This window comes from Heloderma suspectum, chromosome 1 (assembly GCF_057233095.1).
Source record: "Heloderma suspectum isolate Gila_16-S chromosome 1, 16-S_ref, whole genome shotgun sequence".
Taxonomy (NCBI): domain Eukaryota; kingdom Metazoa; phylum Chordata; class Lepidosauria; order Squamata; family Helodermatidae; genus Heloderma; species Heloderma suspectum.
This window is the reverse complement of record NC_139458.1, coordinates 205,375,479-205,398,649: the sequence shown is the minus strand read 5'-3', so window position 1 is coordinate 205,398,649 and position 23,171 is coordinate 205,375,479. Positions and strand designations below refer to the sequence as shown.

Genomic DNA, 23,171 nt, shown 5'->3' with positions numbered 1-23,171 from the left:
CACCTTGGTGTTCAGTCATGCCGGCCACATGACCACAGAAGCGTCTTTGGACAGTGCTGGCTGTTTGGCTTAGAAATGGGGATGAGCACCGCACCCTAGAGTCGGACACGACTGGTTGGGGACACCTTTACCTTTTATGAAACATTTAACAGGCTGCTGATTCTTTTTCCACATGCTTAGCCACACTTTATCTTTATAAAGCTTACTTGTCCTCAAGTCTTCCTCAAACGACATCAGGGCTTTGAAAAATCATAATCCAGGGCGGTCTCATCTAGTCTTCAAGTTCCATCAGAGTTGTAGCTGTTGAATATTGGTGTGGATTATGTGGCTAAAATTTAGGTACAGGGAATATTCCAAAATCCCATGATTCCTGAGGAAATCATGAAAGTACGTGTCTTTTAGTCTGCTGAATGTAACCACTGAAATTGCACATAGCGGCCACCTGAGGGTGCTCAGGTGGCATTATGCAGAATGTGTACTTTTTCTCTGAGCTGAGAGTGTAAGGGCAGAGAAAAGTAATCTGGGGTGAGAGAGAGAACTTCCAGCCAAGGCTTTATCGCCTTGCCTCATTCACAGAATTCTAGAGGGGTCTAGATATTTCCATCTTCCACTCATAACCCTCCTGTGTTTTCCCACCACTCCTTCCATCTTTTTTCTTACTGCAGAAAATCCATTAAGAAGAAAAAGACGGAATAGCTGCATAATGCCTTCTGATTCTTAGTAGTAAGAGCAAAGGATGTACAGGGTTTGTTACATCCATGCCATCCGTGTTTCATAGATTGTCAGGAGTCTTTGGTCTGTCATCTGCTCATTGGTGGAGTCAGATTTTTTTTACCAGAATTTCATTCTACTTGCACTAATTCACATTATGTGAACTAATGTGGATTAGCATATTTGTGCAAGTGCACATTAGTGCTAATGCGAATTAATGCAGATCCACTCCTCCAAAGTGAAAACTGGTCCACAACTCTGTGGAATTCACACGACTCAGAAAAAGCCGGTCTGCTGCGGAATCCGCAGGTTGAATTCATAGAAATCTGAACTCATTTAATCAGTTGTGAATTTCTAAGAAATTGTTTCTAGGACCCCTCTCTCTGGAAGCACTCAGAGGGAGGGAGGGAGGGAGGATTGCACACGGTTCAAGTTGGCAAAGCAAAGTAGCTGCCTAGGGATCTGTTCACATCAAGTTGAAGGGAGTAGGGGGCAGAATTGAGAGGGACAGTGGTTGAAGAACAAGTTGGCCAAGAGGGAGGACATGTTGCAGCAAGTAAGCCTGCAAATGCATAGAAAGGAGTTGAATGTGGAGTTTTAAAATGGGAAGATGGAAACATAAGGAGACTGAGCAGGAACTGAACATGTCTGGAAATGTGGAAGAGGGGCTTAGGCTGCAATCCCATGCCCACTTACCTGGGAGCAAGCCTCATTGTACTCAAAGAAACTTACCTCTTCTTTTTTGAATATATTTTTATTTATTTTATTGTTATAAATGAAATAAACAGTACCAAAATTACCAGCAACCTAATCAATACTTAAATTTCCCAACAACACAATATTCTGATGAGGACACCACAATAACAGAGAAGAAAAAAGAGAGGGAAAAAAAGAGAAAAGGGTGGAAAAGGAGGAGGAAAGGAAGTGAAGAAAAAAAGAATAAAATTTCCCTCCCCTTCCCTCCCCCTCCCCCTCCCCCTTAAAGAATTGAGTTTAAACTCCAACACCCCCCGGCCTCCGATGCCATTCTGTTTTAAAAACTTTATCTATAACCTTAACAATCTTACAGTTTAATAAACAACCTTACATTTCTATATCATATCATCAATCTTATATCAAGGAAACAGGTCTATAATTAATTCCTAAAAGCCTATATTAGTAGTAGTAATATGATATATATATATATATATATATATATATAGTATTATATAATAATAAAACAATATAAATCTTCAACCATCAGTAATACATTTTATACTAGATATATTATCTATTTTAAAATAAAAAACATAAAGAAAAGCAAAAAAGAAAGATAAAAGAGAATAAACCAATATATATATAATCATTTATCTTCTGAATTAGCCTGAGTCATATACACAGACAGTTAACCAAGCTTGTTTAAAGATTCCAGTTCATGGGGTTGTAACAGAATTCTCATGCATTTTTACGTTAAGCCAAGCCTCCGCCATTTCATGATTTAGGAACTTCTTCATCTGACCTTCAGACACAATACAAAGTGTAGCAGGATATTTTCAGTAGTATTGTAAGTTCATTTGTTTTGCCATATTCTTTGCATTGATAACTTGCCTTCTTTTATTCACCACCTCTTTGATGTAGTCTGGGAATAACCTAACTTTAACTTGTTTCCAGGAAAGGCTTCCAGCCTCCCTTGCCAAGCACAGGATATAATTCTTTGTGGAGACTTTTGCAAATGGAACTATGATGGTGTAATCAGTCCCTTTAGCATTTGGCACACGAAATGCTTGCTCAATATCAAGTAAATAATCAGATGAAATAGGGAGTATCTCATGCAAAAGTTTATCCACAAAAATAGGCAATTTTACATAATTAGGCGGATTTTTAATCCCAATAATCCGTACCTTGGATCGTTTCGTGAAGGCCTCCAGTTGAGCGATTCTATCAGAGATATTTTTAAAACAAATTTGTGATGTAGTTTCATTTCCTGCCACTCGGTTTTCAAGCTCATTAATTTTCGTCTCCATTTTTTGCCGTGATGCATTAATTAAATCTACAGCTCCTTGCAGGGCGGTGATGGAATTTTGGATGAAATCCAGCCTTTTGACTTGCTCCGTAAATTGCGAAGATAAAGTCTTTATCAGCATAAATAATTCCCCTATAGCTTCTGTCTTCGACACTTTTGACACAGAGGATGCGGGGGGAGTAGATGCTGGCTCCTTTCTTCTCCTTGGCGCAGACATGTTTCTCTCAAACAGATCTTGCAGGTCCTCAGATGTTCTCAACTATTGTTGATTTTTCTTAAATCATCCCTCAGAGGTTGTTAATATTTCTTAAAGCATATATTATTATGGAACACGTCAGCCCTGTTTTCTCCTATAAAATAGGAGTCTCAGTACAGCTTTTTGTGTTGGTAATGCTCTGGGAAGATAATCCTGGAATCCAGCCTCCCCACTATTGCGTGGGAGTTACCTTTCTCCAAGATGTTGTCCAGAGCTGTTGCCTTGCCCCCCCCCCTTCCATTCCAAGGGGGAGATGAAAAAGTTTTTCAACCTTTTAAAAAGCTGTTTGAGAAAGCTCCCGTGGGAGCTTTCTCAAACATCGGTCCCAACCAGAAGTCAAAGAAACTTACTTCTAAGTAAACATGTTTAGGAGTGTGCTGTTAGGGATATAGCAGCCAAGTGATAAAGGAGTTAAGATGGGGTGGAGAATGGAAGATGGTTGTCAGTCACAGTTTATCATTATGCCACACGGTTGTGTCTGGTATGTGCTCTACCTTAGATTTTAAGACATCTACAATTCTTGTTTCACCCTATTACCAAATTCCATTCTATTTGTATGTGACTGGCTTTTAACCTCTATTTTACTGTGATTACTGAAACAATGTATGTGAAATGCTTTGAACACAATGAAGCTATTACTATTACTATTATTATTATCATTATCATCATGTTATTTATTTTGGCAGATAAAATAATAAACTACAGCTAATTTTCGAAGGCTGAACAGTTTATTTGGTACATTTGTGACCTTCCCTTCCTTCAAGGAATGCAGAGCTGGTTTGGGCAATAAACCTATACTCATTTACCTGAGCATACACCTTATTGAACTCAATGGGACTTACTTCTGAATAGACATGTATGGGGTTATACTGTCAGTCTTACGACCTTGCGATGTAATTTAGAGTGACAGATCATGACTTGGCAGTGCTATCTAGTGAGCTTTATTGGGCAGATACATAGCTGTTCATCTGGTCACCTGTGGTGATTGGACAGGGAAGCTTTACAAACACTGGATTTTTCTTCTTCTTTCAGGCTAGAAATGCATATGTGCAATCAGAAAGGCTAGTACACTTTTTGTGTATGCTGGTAATTTTTGTGACTTTTTTTCAGGTTTGTGCATGGGAATTAGAACCCAGATTTCCTATTATAAACCAAATATACTACACTATCTCTCTGTGTAGTTCTTATTCTGGTTTTATGTAATTAATAAATTATAAAGCCATAGCCAAGTATATATTTTATCGTGCTAAACTCTTAGGGAAATTGATTACTCCAATGTCCTGCTGTCCTACACATTGAAATGCAAATATACATCTTTGGCCATACTTATCTTTCAACACATACATATTCATCTTTGTATGCTAGTATAGACCTTGATATGGACCTCAGTCATACACATATTGACTTCCATGTGGAACAATGTCATGTGGGAGTCAGCTAGAACCAAGACAAAATTCTGCAAAATGTTGTATTTTGATGGCAATATTTTACCTCAAATTTCAACACTTGTATTCTGGAAGAAAGTTCAAAATGTAACTTTTAAAAATTGGTTACAGCAGTTGATGCTGTTATATAAAATTTGCTAAATTCTGTTTGAAGTAATAGAAACCAATATGGTCAAATACTGATTTCTAGAATGCCAGCTGTCAAGGTACTGATTACTTCTGCATGTCAGGTGTCAAATCTTGTCAAATACTAACTTCTTGGTCAGATGGTTTCCAAATTAAGGCTGCCATCTGATTAAATAAACCTTGAGTCAATTAATCAGTAGAGTTAAATTCTGTTGAGTTAAATTCATTGATGGGATCCATACATTTGTATATCACTAAAACTCACTGTTTTGAATTAGTGCATGTATAAGGTGCCATCTTAGAAAATACATTCTGTCTGGTGTGAAGTGAAGGGGGAATGCCTCTTCTAAAATGGTGCCTCTATGCAGTTTGTATGCTTAATGTAAGTAATGTAATACACTTACATAAAAATAATTCACATTTAAAAATGTGTTGTCTAATTTAGTTGATTAAAAATATGGCTTTAATTGATCAATAAATGTTTTGATTAAAGGTAGCCAATATTTTTCAAATGTTACTACATACCACTGCTACTGTAGGCCAGTCAAATACTGACTGCTGTATGTTACACGCTCCCAAATGTTGAGTGAGGGCATGCCAACTATCAGTTACTGTAAAACAGGGGGGTTGAGTCTTTGGCTCTCTGGGATTCCACTGATCATTTGATGGTTTCCCAGCTTTTGCACAGTTTTTTCCCCATTCTAAAAGGTTGACATGCCTCTCCTAAGGCATGGTTACTGGCAGTAAGAGCTTCAAGCTAAAATATACTGGTATTTTGGGGTTTTTGGCTCTGCCCCTTTGGTCTTTGGCTCTGCCCATCACTGGAATGCAGCCCTTGAGAGCTAGTCCTAAATAGAATTTGGCCCTTGGGCTGAAAGAGGTTTGACACTCCTGCTATAAAATGTAGAACTCTACTGCAAAATCTTCGGGTGCCGAGTGCAAAATATTTGGAGAATGCTTGCTGAATATTCACATATCAGTTTATTTGTTCTTTATTTATTGAGCACAATTATATCCCCCTATGCCAGTGGATGACTAAACTAGTCAAGGTAGGTAACAAATACAGAGTTTTTAAAAGTCACGAAAACAAATAAAAAAGCCAACAGAACAGCAGCATACAAAATATTTTAAAAATTCCCCAAACCGGAAAGTAGAACCAGCAAAATGAACCAACATGTAGGCAAAAAGTTTGCCTAAACAAGCAAGTTTTCAGGAGGTGGTGAAATGCCACCAGAGAAGGAGTTAGAGAACATTCAAAAATTATTTATCATCAAAAATGTGCAGAGGAGTTTGGAGAAAACAGAGAAATATCATTTTAGTTCTAGAGTCTGCCTTTAAGCCAACAAAATACTTAACACAATACCTAGCTTTTAAATGGGCATCATCATCATCATCATCATTTCTATTTCTTCAGGACAAACATGTTCTTACAGTAGTGATGATAGACAAGATGCTGGAAAAACTGAAGAAGTGCAACGAGTTGTTGGAGTTAATTCTTAAAGGACTAAATGAGTATTTAGAAAAGAAGCGTCTGTTCTTCCCCAGATTCTTCTTCTTATCCAATGATGAACTCCTTGAGATTCTTTCAGAGACCAAAGATCCTACACGGTATAGTATTGTTTGAAACACATCTGTGAATAGTCATAATTCACTTTTTCCCCATTAAGGACTACACATTTTAGGGGAGCAAATGACTAATCCCTTGCCCTCTTATATGAACATGCCTTCCTCATTCATTGGCAGTGTTAACATCCACCCTGTTGAACAAGCATGTAGCCTTGGGTTTATTTTTTACTCCTCTCTCTCTCCCCCCCCACCTTAATTTCCCATGTTCAGTTGGAGCCAAGTTGTGTTGCTTCTGCTTTTACAACTTTGCAAAAATATGGCCTGTCCTTTCTAGTCCATGCTGGGTCACCTGCAGTCTTCTCCTCTCTGGTCTTCTGTTGTCTCACCTTGGTCCCCTCATGTGTATCCAGCAGTCTGCTGCCAAAATAATTAAACTCTCTCATCACTCTGACCACATGACACCTTTCCTTGAATCTCCATGTTGGTTTCCTCTCTGCTTTCAGATCCAGCACAAGCTCCTTGTCCTTACCTTCACAACCCTCCATAGCCTTGCCCCCAAGCTGTATCTCTTAACTCTTCTATCCCAGTAAAGGAGATCATTACCTTGTCGTGGTGCTGGAGCTTGAGCACCTCAATGACGTCATGAGCTAAACCGTGAAGGGACACCCAAGCCGGGAAGGTCATGGCAGAGAGGTCAGACTAAATACGATCCCTGGGGAAGGAAACGGCAACCCACCCCAGTATTCTTGCCATGAAAACTAAATGGATCAGTACAACCAGAGATATGTCAGTATACCATCGGAAGATGGGACTCCCAGGTCGGAAGATGGTCAAAATGCTACTGGGGAGGAACAGAGGATAAGTTCAACTAGGCTCAGATGTGATGACGTAGCTAGGTCAAAGCCAAAAGGACGGCTAGCAGCCAATGGTGTTGGTGGTGAACGACGAATCTGATGTTCTAAAGATCAACACACCATAGGAACTTGGAATGTAAGGTCTATGAGCCAGGGCAAATTGGATGTGGTTATTGGGGAGATGTCAAGATTAAATATAGACATTTTGGGTGTCAGTGAACTGAAATGGACTGGAATGGGCCATTTCACATCAAATGACCACCAGATCTACTACTGTGGACAAGAGGACCACAGAAGAAATGGAGTAGCCTTCATAATTAATAATAAAGTGGCTAAAGCAGTGCTTGGATACAATCCAAAAAATGACAGAATGATCTCAATTCGAATTCAGGGTAAGCCATTTAACATCACAGTGATCCAAATATACGCCCCAACCACAGATGCTGAAGAAGCAGAAGTAGATCAGTTCTATGAGGATCTGCAGCACCTACTGGATAGTACGCCAAAAAAAGATGTTATTTTCATTACAGGAGACTGGAATGCTAAGGTGGGTAGTCAAACGACACCTGGAATTACAGGCAAGCATGGTCTGGGAGAACAAAATGAAACAGGACATAGGCTGATAGAATTTTGCCAAGACAACTCACTGTGCATAACAAACACTCTCTTCCAACAACCTAAGAGACGACTTTATACATGGACTTCACCAGACGGTCGACACCAAAATCAGATTGACTACATCCTTTGTAGCCAAAGGTGGAGGACATCTATGCAGTTGGTAAAAACAAAACCTGGAGCTGATTGTAGTTCAGATCACGAACTTCTTATTGCACAATTTAGAATCAGACTAAACTGAATAGGGAAGACCCACAGATCAGTTAGATATGAGCTCACTAATATTCCTAATGAATATGCAGTGGAGATGAAGAATAGATTTAAGGGACTAGATTTAGTAGATAGGGTCCCGGAAGAACTGTGGACAGAAGTTCGCAACATTGTTCAGGAGGCGGCAACAATTATTTTATTTTATTTATTTCATTTCTATACCGCCCAGTAGCCGAAGCTCTCTTATAAATAAATAAACAAACAACGTCCCAAAGAAAAAGAAAACCAAGAAGGCAAGATGGCTGTCTGCTGAGACACTGGAAGCAGCCCAAGAAAGAAGGAAAGCAAAAGGCAACAGTGATGGGGGAGATATGCCCAATTAAATGCAAAATTCCAGAGGTTAGCCAGAAGAGATAAGGAATTATTTTTAAACAAGCAATGCGCGGAAGCGGAAGAAGATAATAGAATAGGAAGGACAAGAGACCTCTTCCAGAAAATTAGAAACATCGGAGGTCAATTCCAGGCAAAAATGGGTATGATCAAAAACAAAGATGGCAAGGACCAAACAGAAGCAGAAGAGATCAAGAAAAGGTAGCAAGAATATATGGAAGGTCTGTATAGGAAGGATAATAATATCGGGGGTGGTCAGATTTGACGGTGTGATCAGTGAGCTAGAGCCAGACATCCTGAAGAGTGAGGTTGAATGGGCCTCAAGAAGCATTGCTAATAACAAGGCAGTAGGAGATGACGGTATCCCAGCTGAACTGTTTAAACTCTTGAAAGATGATGCTGTCAAGGTGATGCATGCCATATGCCAGCAAATTGGGAAAACACAAGAATGGCCAACAGATTAGAAAAAATCAACTTATGTCCCCATACCAAAAAAGGGAAGCACCAAAGAATGTTCAAACTGTCGAACAGTGGTACTTATTTCACATGCCAGTCAGGTAATGCTCAAGATCTTGCAAAGTAGATTCTAGCAATTCATGGAACAAGAATTGCCAGATGTACAAGCTGGGTTTCGAAAAGGCAGAGGAACTAGAGACCAAATTGCCAATATCTGCTGGATAATGGAGAAAGCCAGGGAGGTTCAGAAAAACATCTATTTCTGTTTTATTGAGTATTCTAAAGCCTTTGACGGTGTGGATCGTAACAAATTGTGGAAAGTTCTTGGTGGGCTGGGGATACCAAGTCATCTTGTCCGCCTCCTGAGGAATCTGTATAACGACCAAGTAGCAACGGTAAGAACAGACCACGGATCAACGGACTGGTTTAAGATTGGGAAAGGAGTACGGCAGGGTTGTATACTCTCACCCTACCTATTCAACCTGTACGCAGAACACATCATGCGACGTGCTGGGCTTGATGAAGCCAAGGCTGGAGATAAAATCGCTGGAAGAAACATTAACAATCTCAGATATGCAGATGATACCACTTTGATGGCTGAAAGTGAGGAGGAGCTGAGGAACCTCATGACGAAGGTGAAAGAAGAAAGTGCAAAAGCTGGGTTGCAGTTAAACCTCACAAAAACCAAGATTATGGCAACCAGCTTGATTGATAACTGGCAAATAGTGGGAGAAAACATGGAGGCAGTGACAGACTTTGTTTTTCTAGGCGCAAAGATTACTGCAGATGCTGACTGCAGCCAGGAAATCAGAAGACGTTTACTTCTTGGGAGGACAGCAATGACAAATCTTGATAAAATAGTGAAGAGCAGAGACATCACACTGACAACAAAGGTCCGCATAGTGAAAGCAATGGTATTCCCCATAGTAACCTATGGCTGCGAGAGCTGGACCATAAGGAAGGCTGAGCGAAGGAAGATAGATGCTTGAACTGTGGTGCTGGAGGAAAATGCTGAGAGTGCCTTGGACTGCAAGAAGTTCAAACCAGTCCATACTCCAGGAAATAAAGCCAGACTGCTCACTTGAGGGAGGGATATTAAAGGCAAAACTGAAGTAGTTGGCCACATAATGAGAAGACAGGATACCCTGGAGAAGATGCCGATGCTAGGGAAAGTGGAAGGCAAAAGGAAGAGGGGCCGACCAAAGGCAAGATGGATGGATGATATTATGGAGGTGACGGGCTCGACCTTGGGGGAGCTGGGGGTGGCGACGGCCGAGAGGAAGCTCTGGTGTGGGCTGGTCCATGAAGTCACGAAGAGTTGGAAGTGAGTGAATGAACAAACAACAACAACACGTTCCTTCCAGGAATCTTTGCTCCTCCAGCTCCACCATTCTCCTCCATCTGAAGGTCTCCTTCTCCCTAAAAGACTCTACCCTTTTCCCCTGTGCGTTGCCCTGTGAAGTCACACATGCAAACATCAGGTGGGACCAGGTAAGCCATTGGAGGTGAGGACAACTAGCACACTCTTGATGCCTGGCCATGTATACAGAGGCTGATGTGTGAACCAGTTGGGCACCCAGTATGAAAACTCAATAGCAGTCTGGCAAATGGGGCAGATGGATGATTATTGATCATAGCAATCAAATCATGTTGGGTGGTAGTCAGGTTGCTCGCTTGAAAAAAATTCTGCATGCATTTACTGAAGACATGAGAACTTAACAACAGCAGGAACAACAACAAAAGAGCATGAGATCATTTTATGTATTGGTCTTTTAAGATTTGGTCCTGCAGATTATTTGAAGAGACATTCCATTCATAGCATGTTCAACCTCCTTGCTAGAAGTTCAGGAGATGCTGTTTCCATGCCTATCATGTTTGGGGGAGGATTTACAGCAAAAGATGTAGTCTTTAATATGCTGAGTGTTTTTTTGTTGCAAGTGTGATATAGGAATAAGAAATTCTGCCTGTGGATCGCAGTAACTGCTCTGACTCGTTGAGAGGCTATTAATATACAGTGCATAAATAATGTATTCTTTGAAGGCACCATAAGTTGTGTAATGCAAAGTTTGTTTCTTAATCCTCTCTTTTATTTTGACAGGGTAAAGCCTCACTTGAAAAAGTGTTTTGAAGGAATTGCGAGCGTTGAATTTACTGAAGTCTTGGACATTACGCACATGAAAAGCAGCGAAGGAGAAGTTGTAGAACTCATAAACACTATATCAACGTCTAAAGCTAGAGGACAAGTGGAAAAATGGTTACTTGAACTGGAAGCAGCTATGGTCAATTCCATCCACAAGGTAATAAGCCATGATGAGTTTGGGTATATTCCATAAAGTACCATAGGAAAGTAAATAGATATGGTTCATATCTCTAATCTCTGGGAGTGTTGCCTTTTACTTCAGAGCTTGCCTAGTTATGATGCTAAGCATATAAAAGCAATTAACGTGCATAGTTAAAAAAAATTAACCCCCCCACCATGGTCTCAGCAATGCTCCCCCACACACACTATTAGTCTTGGAGGGAAGCTCCTATTGCTGCAGGTGAGGCCCTCAGCAAGATCAGGATTGTGGTGCATGAGAAGAGGGTTTTAACTCTTTCCTCCAGGCCATGGACCCCTGCTGCTCTTAACTCTGGAAGGGAAACAGCATTGGCACCAATGGGAGCTTCCCTCCTAGGGCTAATAACAGCTTCAAGGGTTGGAAGGGGCCTATAAGACCATCGAGTCCAGCCACTTGCTCAATGCAAGAATCTAAGTCAAAGCATCCCTGACAGATGGCTGTCCAGCTTCATCTTGAATTCCTCCAGTGTGGGAGAGCCCACTACTTCCCTAGGGAATTGGTTCCATTGTTGTATTGCTCTAACAGTCAGGAAGTTTTTCCAGAAGTTCAGCTGGAATCTGGCTTCCTGTTCAGGAAGGAAGGGTATACCCCCTTCATCCCCCTACTCCATGTGATGTGGTTCTGATCTTGCTTATCTGACCACTTCTGCAATGGCTATTTACCTTTTTAAAATCGCATACAATAATTTCTTATATGGAATGAATGTCACATCTAGTTTAGCCCTCTGTAGGCTGTGGCTTAAACATAGCTTTGAAAATGATATGTTGTAGGTCAGACAGACAAAGTAATCTGCAGTGGTTTGGGTACAAATGTTAGGATGAACTATTTGTCAGGATTTAAGTCTACCACATCACTTATAGTCCAGTTGTAAGATTTGCTGAGCCAGGATGTAAAGTTTTGAGATGGCTCATTCCAAGAGGTATGGCACTATAGCAGTACAAAATATGACATCCCATTGGCTTTGCAGGCAAATACATCAGTACAAAAATTTAGGAATGGGTAGGATATTGGATACGTTCAGGTCAAATGTTCTCAAGCTAAAAACCTTTTTATTCAGTTCCTCAGCCACTTAAGAGAGATACTCTTGGGGTTTATCTTTTTCCCAAAATCTCAGAACTTTCTGCTGACTGGTAACAGTGAACACATTTTAACCACTGGATGCATGTGCTCATTAGATTGGGGGTAGATGAGATAACTTGTGGCACAAGAAATGTAATCTCTGAACTAGCCCTAAAGTTAGGTTTAATCTGTCTGTCTTTTTTGTGGTTCGTGTAGGATTGCACTGACAGAATAATTCAAGTAAAACACACACATGAGATAAAGTTTTTATAAAAACTTATTTTACTTCTTGAAGAATTAAATAGAATTTGTGATACAATATGAGAACATAGAAAAAGATGCAGTAGCAGTAGTGATAACAAGAAAAAAACAACATTTCAAAAGCTTTCTAAGGATTCTTAAGGTGCATACATTTAAATCAAAATGGTGTTGTTTGTCCCATGGAGGAGGAGAGAGGTCAAGATGAGGGCAGGTGTCCTGAAAACTTTCAGCCCTTACCTTTGTATTTATATGCTGAATTGCCATGCACTTGCAATTAATAGCTAACTTGGAGAAAGATCTGTGGACATAATCTCTTAACAATGGATTATTTAAACTTTGGTTTATCCATCGCTTGGTCACTGTTTCTACAAACAAGAACTTAGGTCATGTTTAATTTTCCTCCCTTTGATCCTCATGTCTATTTAGTCCCCAAAATATTCCCTCTCAGCTTCATTTATTTCAGCATCTTATGCAATCTAGTAATTCTCCCAATGAATTAGTTATAATAATGAACAAAAACTGCAACAAAATATATATTAGAGCTACAGAAATCAGCAACATTTTGTGTGTGGGTCTGCTGACAGCTTGTCACTCTATGAATACAGTCTGATAAGAATGGTAAATTGACTGTTTTCTTTTTGAATCTGTTTTTGATTTAAGCTCACTTCATTTTCTATCTTGGTCTTAATCATACCCTTCCTTCCTTTCTTCTTTTTTACTGTAATTTTCATACAACACTTTACTCTGTCCTAGTCTCCTGATGTTTTGATTGAAAAGCTTCATTGAATGTGCTAATGTTTTATTCCTTTTGTGTCAATCAAAGCTAGGCCAGGCTTACATGCAAGTCTTCCAGCATCCTTAGATGGAAGTGGATTTATTCCTTTCAAAGCCAGTGGAAGTTGTTGTTCAGTCGTTCAGTCGTGTCCGACTCTTCGTGACCCCATGGACCATAGCACGCCAGGCCTTCCTGTCCTGCGCTCTCTCCCGGAGCGTGCTCAGGTTCATATTCATTGCATCCGTGATGCTATCTAGCCATCTCATCCTCTGCCGTCCCCTTCTCCTTTTGCCTTCAGTCTTTCCCAGCATCAGGGTCTTTTCCAGGGAGTTTTCTCTTCGCATTAGGTGGCCAAAATATTGGAGCTTCAGCTTCATTATCTGTCCTTCCAATGAGCACTCAGGGTTGATTTCCTTTAGGATGGACTGATTTGACCTCCTTGCAGTCCAGGGGACTCGTAAGAGTCTTCTCCAGCACCACAGTTCGAAAGCATCAATTCTTCGGCGCTCAGCCTTCCTTATAGTCCAGCTCTCACAGCCATACATTACTACTGGGAAAACCATAGCTTTGATTAGACGGACCTTTGTCGGCAAGGTGATGTCTCTGCTTCTTACTATGCTGTCTAGGTTTGCCATAGCTTTCCTCCCAAGGAGCAAGCGTCTTTTAATTTCATGGCTACAGTCACCATCTTAAATTCAGGTACTCAGAGTAGGTGTGTGGCTATGGCTGCCAAACATAGAACAATAAAGGACATTGATCTAGTTGAGGTGCTTACCTGAGCTGATCAACCTGTTCTTGGGCCAGAGCAGGCAAACACTTCCTTCCACCACACTCATAATGTAATGTGTAACACAGGTGCTCCACCTAGGTGCTCATACACATAGAAGGCTGAGACACAGAATCGTTCTCTGTTACTCAGTGGTGAGGGGGCTGGGAACCTGCAGTTCCATCCTCTGTGTGTATGTGGAGTCTGGGTCACACATTGCAGTACGAGTATGACAGAGGGGGGTGTCTCCACCTGCTCCTGTACTGGAACAGGACTTTTGGTCCATCTGAGTGCCTGAACTGTGCCTTAGTCCCAAGGCACTGAGCTCCATTACAAAATGTTGGGATTAGGATGCAACAGTATGCTCCAATTTGCAATTAATTATATTTGTTCAATTATACTTGACTTTTTTGATATTAAAAATAAAATGTTATAGTACATTGTTATAGAAGATAGCCTAATTCTTTTTTTAAAGCTTTATGGACATAAATAAACTACCGACTGAATTATACTGAAAACCGTTGTTATTTGTGGAATCTGTGTGTCAAGAGCTTTCCAGTGAAGTGTGTTTCATGAGAATTGGTCAACAGGAAGGCAGTCAAAAAGGAATGACCAACTAACTCCTGACTTTGAATTATATATATAAGATTGCAATTGTAAATTTGGCCCTTCCTTTCCTGTTCACTTGGTGTGTCTGTCATTGTTCTTATCTCCAGGTGATTGGTGACGCAATAGAAGCCTATCCAAAAACTGTTCGTATAAACTGGGTAAGGGAATGGCCTGGGCAGACAGTCCTGTGTGTATCCCAGGCTTTCTGGACCTTGGAAGTACAAACCGCTATTAGAAATGGCCAGCAGGTAGGCATATTTCAACCACTTGCCAGCCACTGTAATCAATAATTCCATCCTCCTTAATAACAGAGGTTTGCTAATACTGTATAATCCATATCATGGTAGTGTTTGAACCTTGTGAGAAACAATGCATTACATAACCCGCAGAGTTTTTCCCCAGCTGTGTATGTTAGTATATAAAATCAGAAAGCTGGAAGTCTAAACACCCCAAGGCAATCTTGGGACCAATGTACATGACTGCCCACACATGTTTTCTTTATCTGTGAGGCTTCCAGCTCATGGGTGAATGTGGTGTCTTATTCGCCTTCCATGAGCAGAAGCTGCAGTTTTGCAAATACTTCCGTGCAGGTTTTGAGCAGAGCCTGCAAAATTGCTGGTTGTTCTTGGGCTGAAAGAATATACTCTCGTCACAGATATCCTAGATCTGCTTGGATGATTCAGGCACTTTCTGACCCCTTTTTTCTTAATACAATAGAATTATTGGGCTGGATCCAGACAAAGTTAATTGAATTTGGGACCCATTGAAATTATTGGGACAAGTTAGTTATGACTTAAATCCCATTGGCTTCAGTGAAAACTAAGTTCAGCTACCTTAGTCTGGGTCCAGCCCATTATAATTGTATCAACTTCTGATGGCAGTTTAGAAGCAGGGACAACATTTCAGGTTTCAGTCAGTGGGGGCAAATATATTATTTTTGTGATTGAGGGAAAGATTTACATCAGGGATCAAAGTCTACTCTTCAGTATATTCAGCTTTAAGAGCAGATCTTTGAACTGCAAAAAAATCTGATTGCTTCTAAGTGACGTATATGGAATGCTCCAGTGGTGAATGAGTAGCCCTTGGCCTTGGTGGCAAAACGTACTGTTTATGTTCACTTATGGGATGGCAAATGACAACATGAAACTTTCAGAAAGTCTTTGGCTTACAAGGATTGGATTTTTCACACCCGCGTGGATTGCAAATGCCCATGCATAGATTTTTTTGTGGGGCTCAGACAGGTATTCATGGTAGCCAGGGCTGGTGGCTGCAGCCATAGGAACATAGGAAGCTGCCTTCTACTGAGTCAGACCATTGGCCCATCTAGCCCAGTATTGTTGACACTGACTGGCAGCAGCTGTCCAGGGTCTCAGGCAGGATTCTTTCCTCACCCTACCTGGGGAAGCCGGGGATCGAACCTGGGACCTTCTGCATGCAAAGCAGGTGCTCTATCACACTGAGCTATGGCCCTTCCCCTATCATGCAGAGCTGGTATATTAGTCAGAATTAGCCCACATTGACTTGGAAATTCCAAAGCAGTTTACAAGGGTGTGTGCTCAGAGCTGCAGTCCAAACCTAGAGATGGATATAGCTGGGACAAAGGGTATGGATTTTTGCATTTCATTTTTAGGTTTATTTCAGATGAAAGTTAGTCATGCTTTAGATCTAACCCAGGGGCGGGGAACCTCAGGCATGGGGGACAAATCTGGCCTTCCTAGGGTCCCAAGCTGGCCCCCCATGGTTCTTCAGATAGCCACATACCCTTTCCTCCAACCACCAGTCGCTTGGTGGTTTCATGGCTTTTGTTCAGTCTCCCCACTCCCCCTTCTAAAAGGTTGAAATGCCTCTCCTAAGGCTTAGTTACTGGCAGTAAAAGCTTTATGCTGGTATTTTTGGCCCCACTCCCTTGCCTTCAGCCCCACCTCTGAAGGGGGGCATTGATGATACCTCCGCTCTGCCTCCTAGAGGAGAAGGCTGTCAATGGCTAGTAGTCCTGATGGCTATATGCTAGCTCCAGTATCAGAGACAGTATGCCTATGTACACCAGTTGCTGGGGAATATGGGCAGGAGGGTGCTATTGCACTCATGTCCTGCTTGAGGGTTTCCCATGGGCAGCTGGTCGGCTACCGAGTGAACAGAATGCTGGACTAGATGGACCCTTGGTCTGATCCAGCAGGGCTCTTCTTATGTTCTTATGATCCTGCAGGAGTCTCCACTGGATCAAAAGTCCTTTTGTTCACTGAAGGACTCCTGTGAGTGTATAGGCACCTTTTTATTTTTTTATTAAAAAAATAAAAGTAAATAATACTTGTGCGAGAAACACACTGATTTACTTTTGCTTGCTAGAGTAAAGCTTTAAGAGAAGCAGTAATAGGTGGAGCTCTCCATATTTGTATTGATTATTATGCATTGAGGCAAATAGCCATCTGCACCTGTTTTTTTCCCAACCTCCCTCAGGCCCTTGAGAATTACCTGACCAAGTGCAATGGGCAGATTGATGGCATTGTCACCTTGGTGCGAGGAAAGCTGTCTAAGCAGAACCGTGTGACTCTTGGCGCGCTTGTTGTCCTGGACGTCCATGCTCGGGATGTCCTCGCCTCCCTTGTCAGCATGCATGTCAGTGACGACAGCGACTTTGAATGGCTAAGTCAGCTTCGGTACTACTGGGAGGTAAGTGATACATGTGAATCCTGTTAGGAAGTAATTTCTGTTTGCAGCTTTTCAATTTGGGCTCACTTGCTGACACAGGGGGAAAGATATACTAATATGAGCATTTTTTTGCTGACGACAAAAGATATCTTGCCCATCATCCTGTGGACTGTGAGGTAAGGTGACTAATAGCCATACATACAGTTTAGTATTAAAATGACTTTTTCATCACTGTGTTCCCTGCACACTTGCTGAATTTGCAGGAGGCTCGCAGATAAAACTTGTTCTGTCAAAAGCCATAGTTTAGTTGCCCTGATGCTGGAGAAGTCCAGATTTTATTTCTTCATCATCATCATTATTTTATTTTGTATTTTTTAAAGCAGTCATATATTTTTGAGCTAAGTGGCCTTAATCTGTCTTTTGTCAGAATTGCAGCATTGAGACCCTGCATTGATTTCTTAAACCAGGGGCTGAACATATGAACTGGGTTAAAGTTAGCAGGACATCTATCTAAAGTATTCCATTTAATAGTGCAAGGTGTCGTATAGCTAAGCATATCTTAAGCTGCAATCCTAAACACACTTACTAGGGAGAAAACCTCATTGACCACCATGGGACTTACTTCTGAGTAAACCTGCATAGGATTGTGCTGTTAGAGTAGCAGTTAAGCAGATTGCTATAACACCTGTTAAGAGAATTCTGAAATCATCATATTGTTCTTTGCCCCAGAGGAGATGTCAAAATGTTTTCCCGAACATGAGTTGATCTCTTTATTTAAAGATGACATGGTCTAGAGTTCAGTCAAGTCATAATGACACTTCTGATGTTTACTGTGGGTGCAGGGGAAAGCCAAGTGTGAAGGCAAGTCTTTGATATTGTTTGATATTGAAATGCCAAACGTTGGCACTTTTAGAAATATTAAGATAGGAATAATAAGCTTTTTAGGAGCTGTCTTCAAAAACAGCTTAGAAATTATGATTGGTCCAGAATTCAGCCACCAGGGTACTGGGAGAAAGAAGGTATTCAGGTCAGTGAAACTAGATGTGATGTGCCCCATTAGTGCCAATGGGATCTTCTTTCCCAAATGCAAATAGCAGCTTCAAAGGAGTGGTTTTCCTCAGGACCACAGTGGGGGAAGAAAGGGTTAAATGCCTTTTCTTCACCTGCTGTGATCCCGATAATTATCAACAGCCTCACTATTTGCATTTTTCAAAAACATGCATGTTAAATGCAAAGGTGCATTAAATGTTGCATCTCGTTAGGTCCTGGTATTATGTAGATCATACATCAATTCCACTGATTACTCATCTGTTTCTGGTCTCAAATTCAACTGCAGGTATTGACATTTAATGGCCTAAGAGGCCTGGGACTGAGTTGGCTGTTTATGTCCACATTAACCTATCCGAGCCCTAAGATCTGGAAGCTTGTTCTTTGGCCTGCCATTACTTAAGATCAGAAGTAGAGGGTACTGGGCACAGACTCTTTTCAGTAGTGGCTCCATGGCTGTGGAACTTCCTGTCTGGGAAATCTCGCCATCTCTTGCCATGCTCTAAAACCTTTTTGTTTCGCAAGGCTGAGTTCTCCAACTTGGTGCCCATGGGTACCAATGTGCCCACAAAAACCTCTCTTGGCACCTGCCAGGCTCCCTGCCCCTCCTGATTTTTATTTAAGATTTCAATTTTTTTTTTTTAACTGGGATGCTGGCACATGCTGCAAAGCAAAGTGCTGCCTTCCAGCACCATCTTTATTTGGGTTCAAAAGAATGGCTTTGTGTTTTGGAGCTCAGACCCCCCACCTCTGGCTTGTACTTAGGTGCTTGGGCCAGTTTCTTTTAGTCTCACCAGTTGGCCCTCTGGGAAATGAGTGTTTTGTGACCAGCCATGACCACCGTGGCAGCCATTTTATGAATGGGCAACCCCCATCACAGCCTTTCTGTGAGAATGCCCATGACACACTCCCAGACTTACAAATGTGCACACTGGGCAAAAAGGTTGGGACCCCTGGAGTAAGTCTTTCAGTTTCTACCTACATATGGCTTTTAAACTTTTTGGCCGGTGTATTGTCTAATGCAGGCTTCCCCAACCTGGTGCCCTCCTGATGTTTCGGATGATAGCCCCCACCATGCTTGACCATTGCCCATGGGGCTGATGGGAATTGAAGTCCAACACATCTGGAGGGCCCCACGTTGGGGAATGCTGCTCTAATGCACCTTTAACCTGTTTTTTACTGTTGTTTTTCTTCATACTGTAAGCTGCTTTGGAAAGTTTTTATCTTGAAAGGTGGGGTATAGATGAATAAAACAGAGAAACAATTCCACAGCCATGATCCAGTAATGCCATGTATATGAATAATATGTCGCTACAAACCTTTCTTGATAGTTTTTACTGCTACAACTTTTCTAACCAATGAGACAAAAAAGAGTTTGACCTGTTGGCTATTGGAATTGCAGCAGTGGAAACTAGAAGGAAAACTCTGCTTGTGTGTGAAGTTCTCCTGCCCCCACTTCTCCTTTGAAACATAATCATGGAGTCTGCTAAAGTAATGGTTTCTAGAAGTGAAATGGTTAACTGCAAGCTTTGCTTATTTTAATTCTTCCTAATTACATTTATTTTCAGTTCCTATGCATTTCATGTTTTCCTGTAGGAAGGACATCTACAGACAAAGATGATCAATGCTGGCTTGCAGTATGGATACGAATATCTTGGCAATACCCCTAGATTGGTTATTACTCCACTTACTGATAGATGCTACAGGTAAATCACATGTTACTGAGGACACCGTTCTATGCATGTTTAGACAGAAAAAAGTCCTACAACTCCCAGCATTCCCAGCATGGCTAGCTGGGGAATGCTGGGAGTTGTAGGACTTTTTTTGTCTAAACAATGCATACGATTGTGCCCTGAATGTGTTATAAAAAGTTCCTGTAATAGAGATGATGTAATTGAGCCATCAGCCCTGAGAATTGCCACAATGGAAATATATAGTTCAATGTTTTACATTATTATTTTTTCGTAGGCATCATTATGGATGTTCTATACTGCAGCTACATTCACATTTCAATTAACATGGTCATATACAATTCCAAGGGTCTCCAAATGGCAATATATTTACATTATGGAAACATAAACTGAGTAGACTAGTAAAATTTACTGGATATCTTAATTTCATTCATTCACTTGCAGACTCATTTTCACTGAGTGGTGCCTATATGGTGGGTGATTCTGAATTCTAACACTTTTTTTTTTTAGCACCAAATAGATGCATAAGAAAAATCATAAATTAACACTATCTTGCCTTCTGTCCACTGCTGCACAGTATTTGCTTCGTATCAACCAGGGGTGGGCAGCCTTTTTGGCTTCCGAGGACCTAAACCCTGGTTTCCAATTTGAGTTAATATGTAACCCTGATTGGTTTTAACCAGCACTGGTGTCGATGAAATGATAAATGGTGATTTATAGAACAATCCTATGCCTGTTTACCTAGAAGCAAGTCCCGCTCTGTTCAATGGAGCTTACTTCCAGGTAAGTGTGCATAGCAGTGCAGCCTAAGGCTAAGGCTAAGGCTTCCCCTTCCTAAGGGGAAGGAAGAAGGGAATTTGTGCCAGACCAATCAGAAAGAATGAAGAGAGGATGCACATTCATTCCCAGGGCTGGCTCCCACTATGTAAACCACAGGTTGCAGGGAGCCAGTCTTATATCTGTGTTGGCCTACAGTAAATTGTTATTCTGGCATTGTAGCTAGATATGCCAGCACAAATGGTTACGATTGGGCCAGCAGATATTTTTTTTAAACTAAGGTATTTTATTATTTCCAAAGTGCTATGGCATTTAAAAATTTTTTACAGCTCTTCTCCCTGTAATTTCAGAACTCTCTTTGGCGCTCTCCACCTTCATCTGGGTGGTGCCCCAGAAGGTCCTGCTGGAACTGGAAAAACAGAAACGACGAAGGACTTAGCAAAAGCTGTTGCCAAGCAGTGCGTGGTTTTCAATTGTTCTGATGGACTGGATTATCTCGCTCTTGGAAAATTCTTTAAGGTGTGAATGAATGAGCAGCAGCAAACTTTTAGAGTCAACAATCAAAGCACGTCATCTCAAAATGCTCTAATAAGAAGCATAGGCTATATAGCTGTACAGATCTTTGTGTGCAAATCATTTCTAAATAATAAGAGAATAAATGGATAAGCCTACTCTTTTTAACCTGAAAATACTGGAATTGAATTGTATGTTTTGTTTGTATCTTTCTAGGGTTTGCTTTCCTGTGGAGCCTGGGCTTGCTTTGATGAATTTAACAGGATTGACTTGGAAGTACTTTCTGTTGTTGCTCAACAAATTCTTACCATCCAGAGAGGTAATCTATTTTTATTTGTTTTAATCTGCTGGATTAAGATAAAACCTCTTTCAGACATGATTGAAATGATACCGATTTCCCTTGTCCATAGGTATAAATGCTGGCTCTGACTTATTGGTATTTGAAGGGACTGAGCTCAGACTTAACCCAACATGTGCTGTCTTTATAACGATGAATCCTGGCTATGCTGGACGCTCAGAACTTCCGGACAATCTTAAGGTACTGTAAACAGAAAATTAGGGCTGCAATCCTAAACTATGTTGTTTCCCGAGGACTATGCCCCATTAAGCACTGAGGGACCTCCTTCTGTGTAAGAATACATAGGATTGAATGTACTTCAGCCTTCCTCAACCCGGTGCCCTCCAGATATTTTGACTTCAGCTCCCATTAGCCCCAACCAGCATGACTAGCAGTCAGGAATTCTTGGAGTTGTAGTCTAAAACATCTAGAGGGCACCAGGTTGGGGAAAGCTGGTGTATTACTTGTTGTTTTAAAAATATTTCCTGAAAGTTAATCCTTAAAATAGAAGAATAAAACCATATTGTCATGGAGCAAGCAGAATGATGTCTGTGATGGTGATGCTTATTCCTAGGAAGCAGAGCCTTACCTGGGCTGTACTGGCTAGGGGAACAGTGTTCTGGGTAACTGGCATTTGCTGTTCTCACTGTCAGGTTAGGGCATCCTATGGTATTTACCAGGGCCAACCCTCCCTTGAAGCAGGGTGAAACCCCCGCCTCAGGCGGCAGAGCAGGAGGAGTGGCGAATTGTGCTGCTCTCCCCAACCACTGCCAGGAGGGCCCACCGCCTCCAGCAGGTACTCTAGAGAGCCCTGTCAACTGCTCTCCCACAGTGGCATTTGCCACAGCGAGAGAAGAGTTGACGGGGCTCTCTGGAGCAGCCACTCTCTGGGGAGCCACATCAGCCAAGGAAGCAGCCAGTGTGGCTCTTCAGAGAGCGCGCCAGGCTGAAATGCCTGGAACTAAGGGGGTTCTTCCTCCAAGCCAGCATGGGAAAGGTATCCCTGGACATTGCCTGTACAGAGTGGAGGTTCCTGACTCGTACACGCTTGTGAACCTATCATATGGAACAATAATAGGATATATGCCATAAGGTAATTTCATTTATTTATTTAATAGGTTTATATGCTACTTATCATAGTTAAAAAACAGCTTTAAGTGGCAATATCCACTGAAACAACATCAGCGTCCTTCATGTCCTGCTTGTGGGCTTCCCAGTGGCATCTGGTTGGCCACTGTGGAAAACAGGATGTCAGATTAGATCAGGCTGGGAAACTATTTTGGGGTGGGGGCCAGATGACCCCCCACCCAGCCCTATGTGGGCCCTACGTGGGCCCTACGTGGGCCAAATGATTAGAGGGCAGTCCCGTGGGTGGGGTCCTGCCCCCTGACATTATTTTGTTCTCAGCCAACACGCCAAGTGGATCATCCGCCCAGCACATTGGCCAGGATCCTGCTTTGCTGTGTGCTGGTTTCCCCTATTGGGGGAGGCCAACATACAGCGAAGCTGCCCCAACTGAGTCCAGCTATCAACTCAGCTAGGGATGCTTTGCCCATGTGCCGTCCTCCCCAGTGGGGAAGACGCTGTGTGGGTGAGGCCCTCAAGCTTCGTGCACTGCATATGGTCCCCATGGTCCACCATGGGGCATGGGAGCAGAGTCAACTGGTGCTGGGAAGAGCAGCTGCTTCCGGGCCCAGCCAAGTCCCCACCCACCTGC

At 41.8% G+C, this 23,171-nt stretch overlaps 1 protein-coding gene across 1 annotated transcript in view; it reads left to right on the top strand.

The window, feature by feature from the left end:
• The window catches only part of DNAH7 (dynein axonemal heavy chain 7), a 194,031-nt gene that overhangs the window by 56,178 nt on the left and 114,682 nt on the right, over positions 1–23,171 (top strand). Inside the window, exons 20-27 of the mRNA XM_084806680.1 lie at positions 5,955–6,148; positions 10,730–10,928; positions 14,548–14,688; positions 16,898–17,110; positions 19,733–19,842; positions 20,955–21,123; positions 21,334–21,436; positions 21,528–21,655. Coding sequence (XP_084662806.1) covers positions 5,955–6,148; positions 10,730–10,928; positions 14,548–14,688; positions 16,898–17,110; positions 19,733–19,842; positions 20,955–21,123; positions 21,334–21,436; positions 21,528–21,655 — 1,257 coding nt within the window. The remainder of the gene's footprint in view (positions 1–5,954; positions 6,149–10,729; positions 10,929–14,547; positions 14,689–16,897; positions 17,111–19,732; positions 19,843–20,954; positions 21,124–21,333; positions 21,437–21,527; positions 21,656–23,171) is intronic.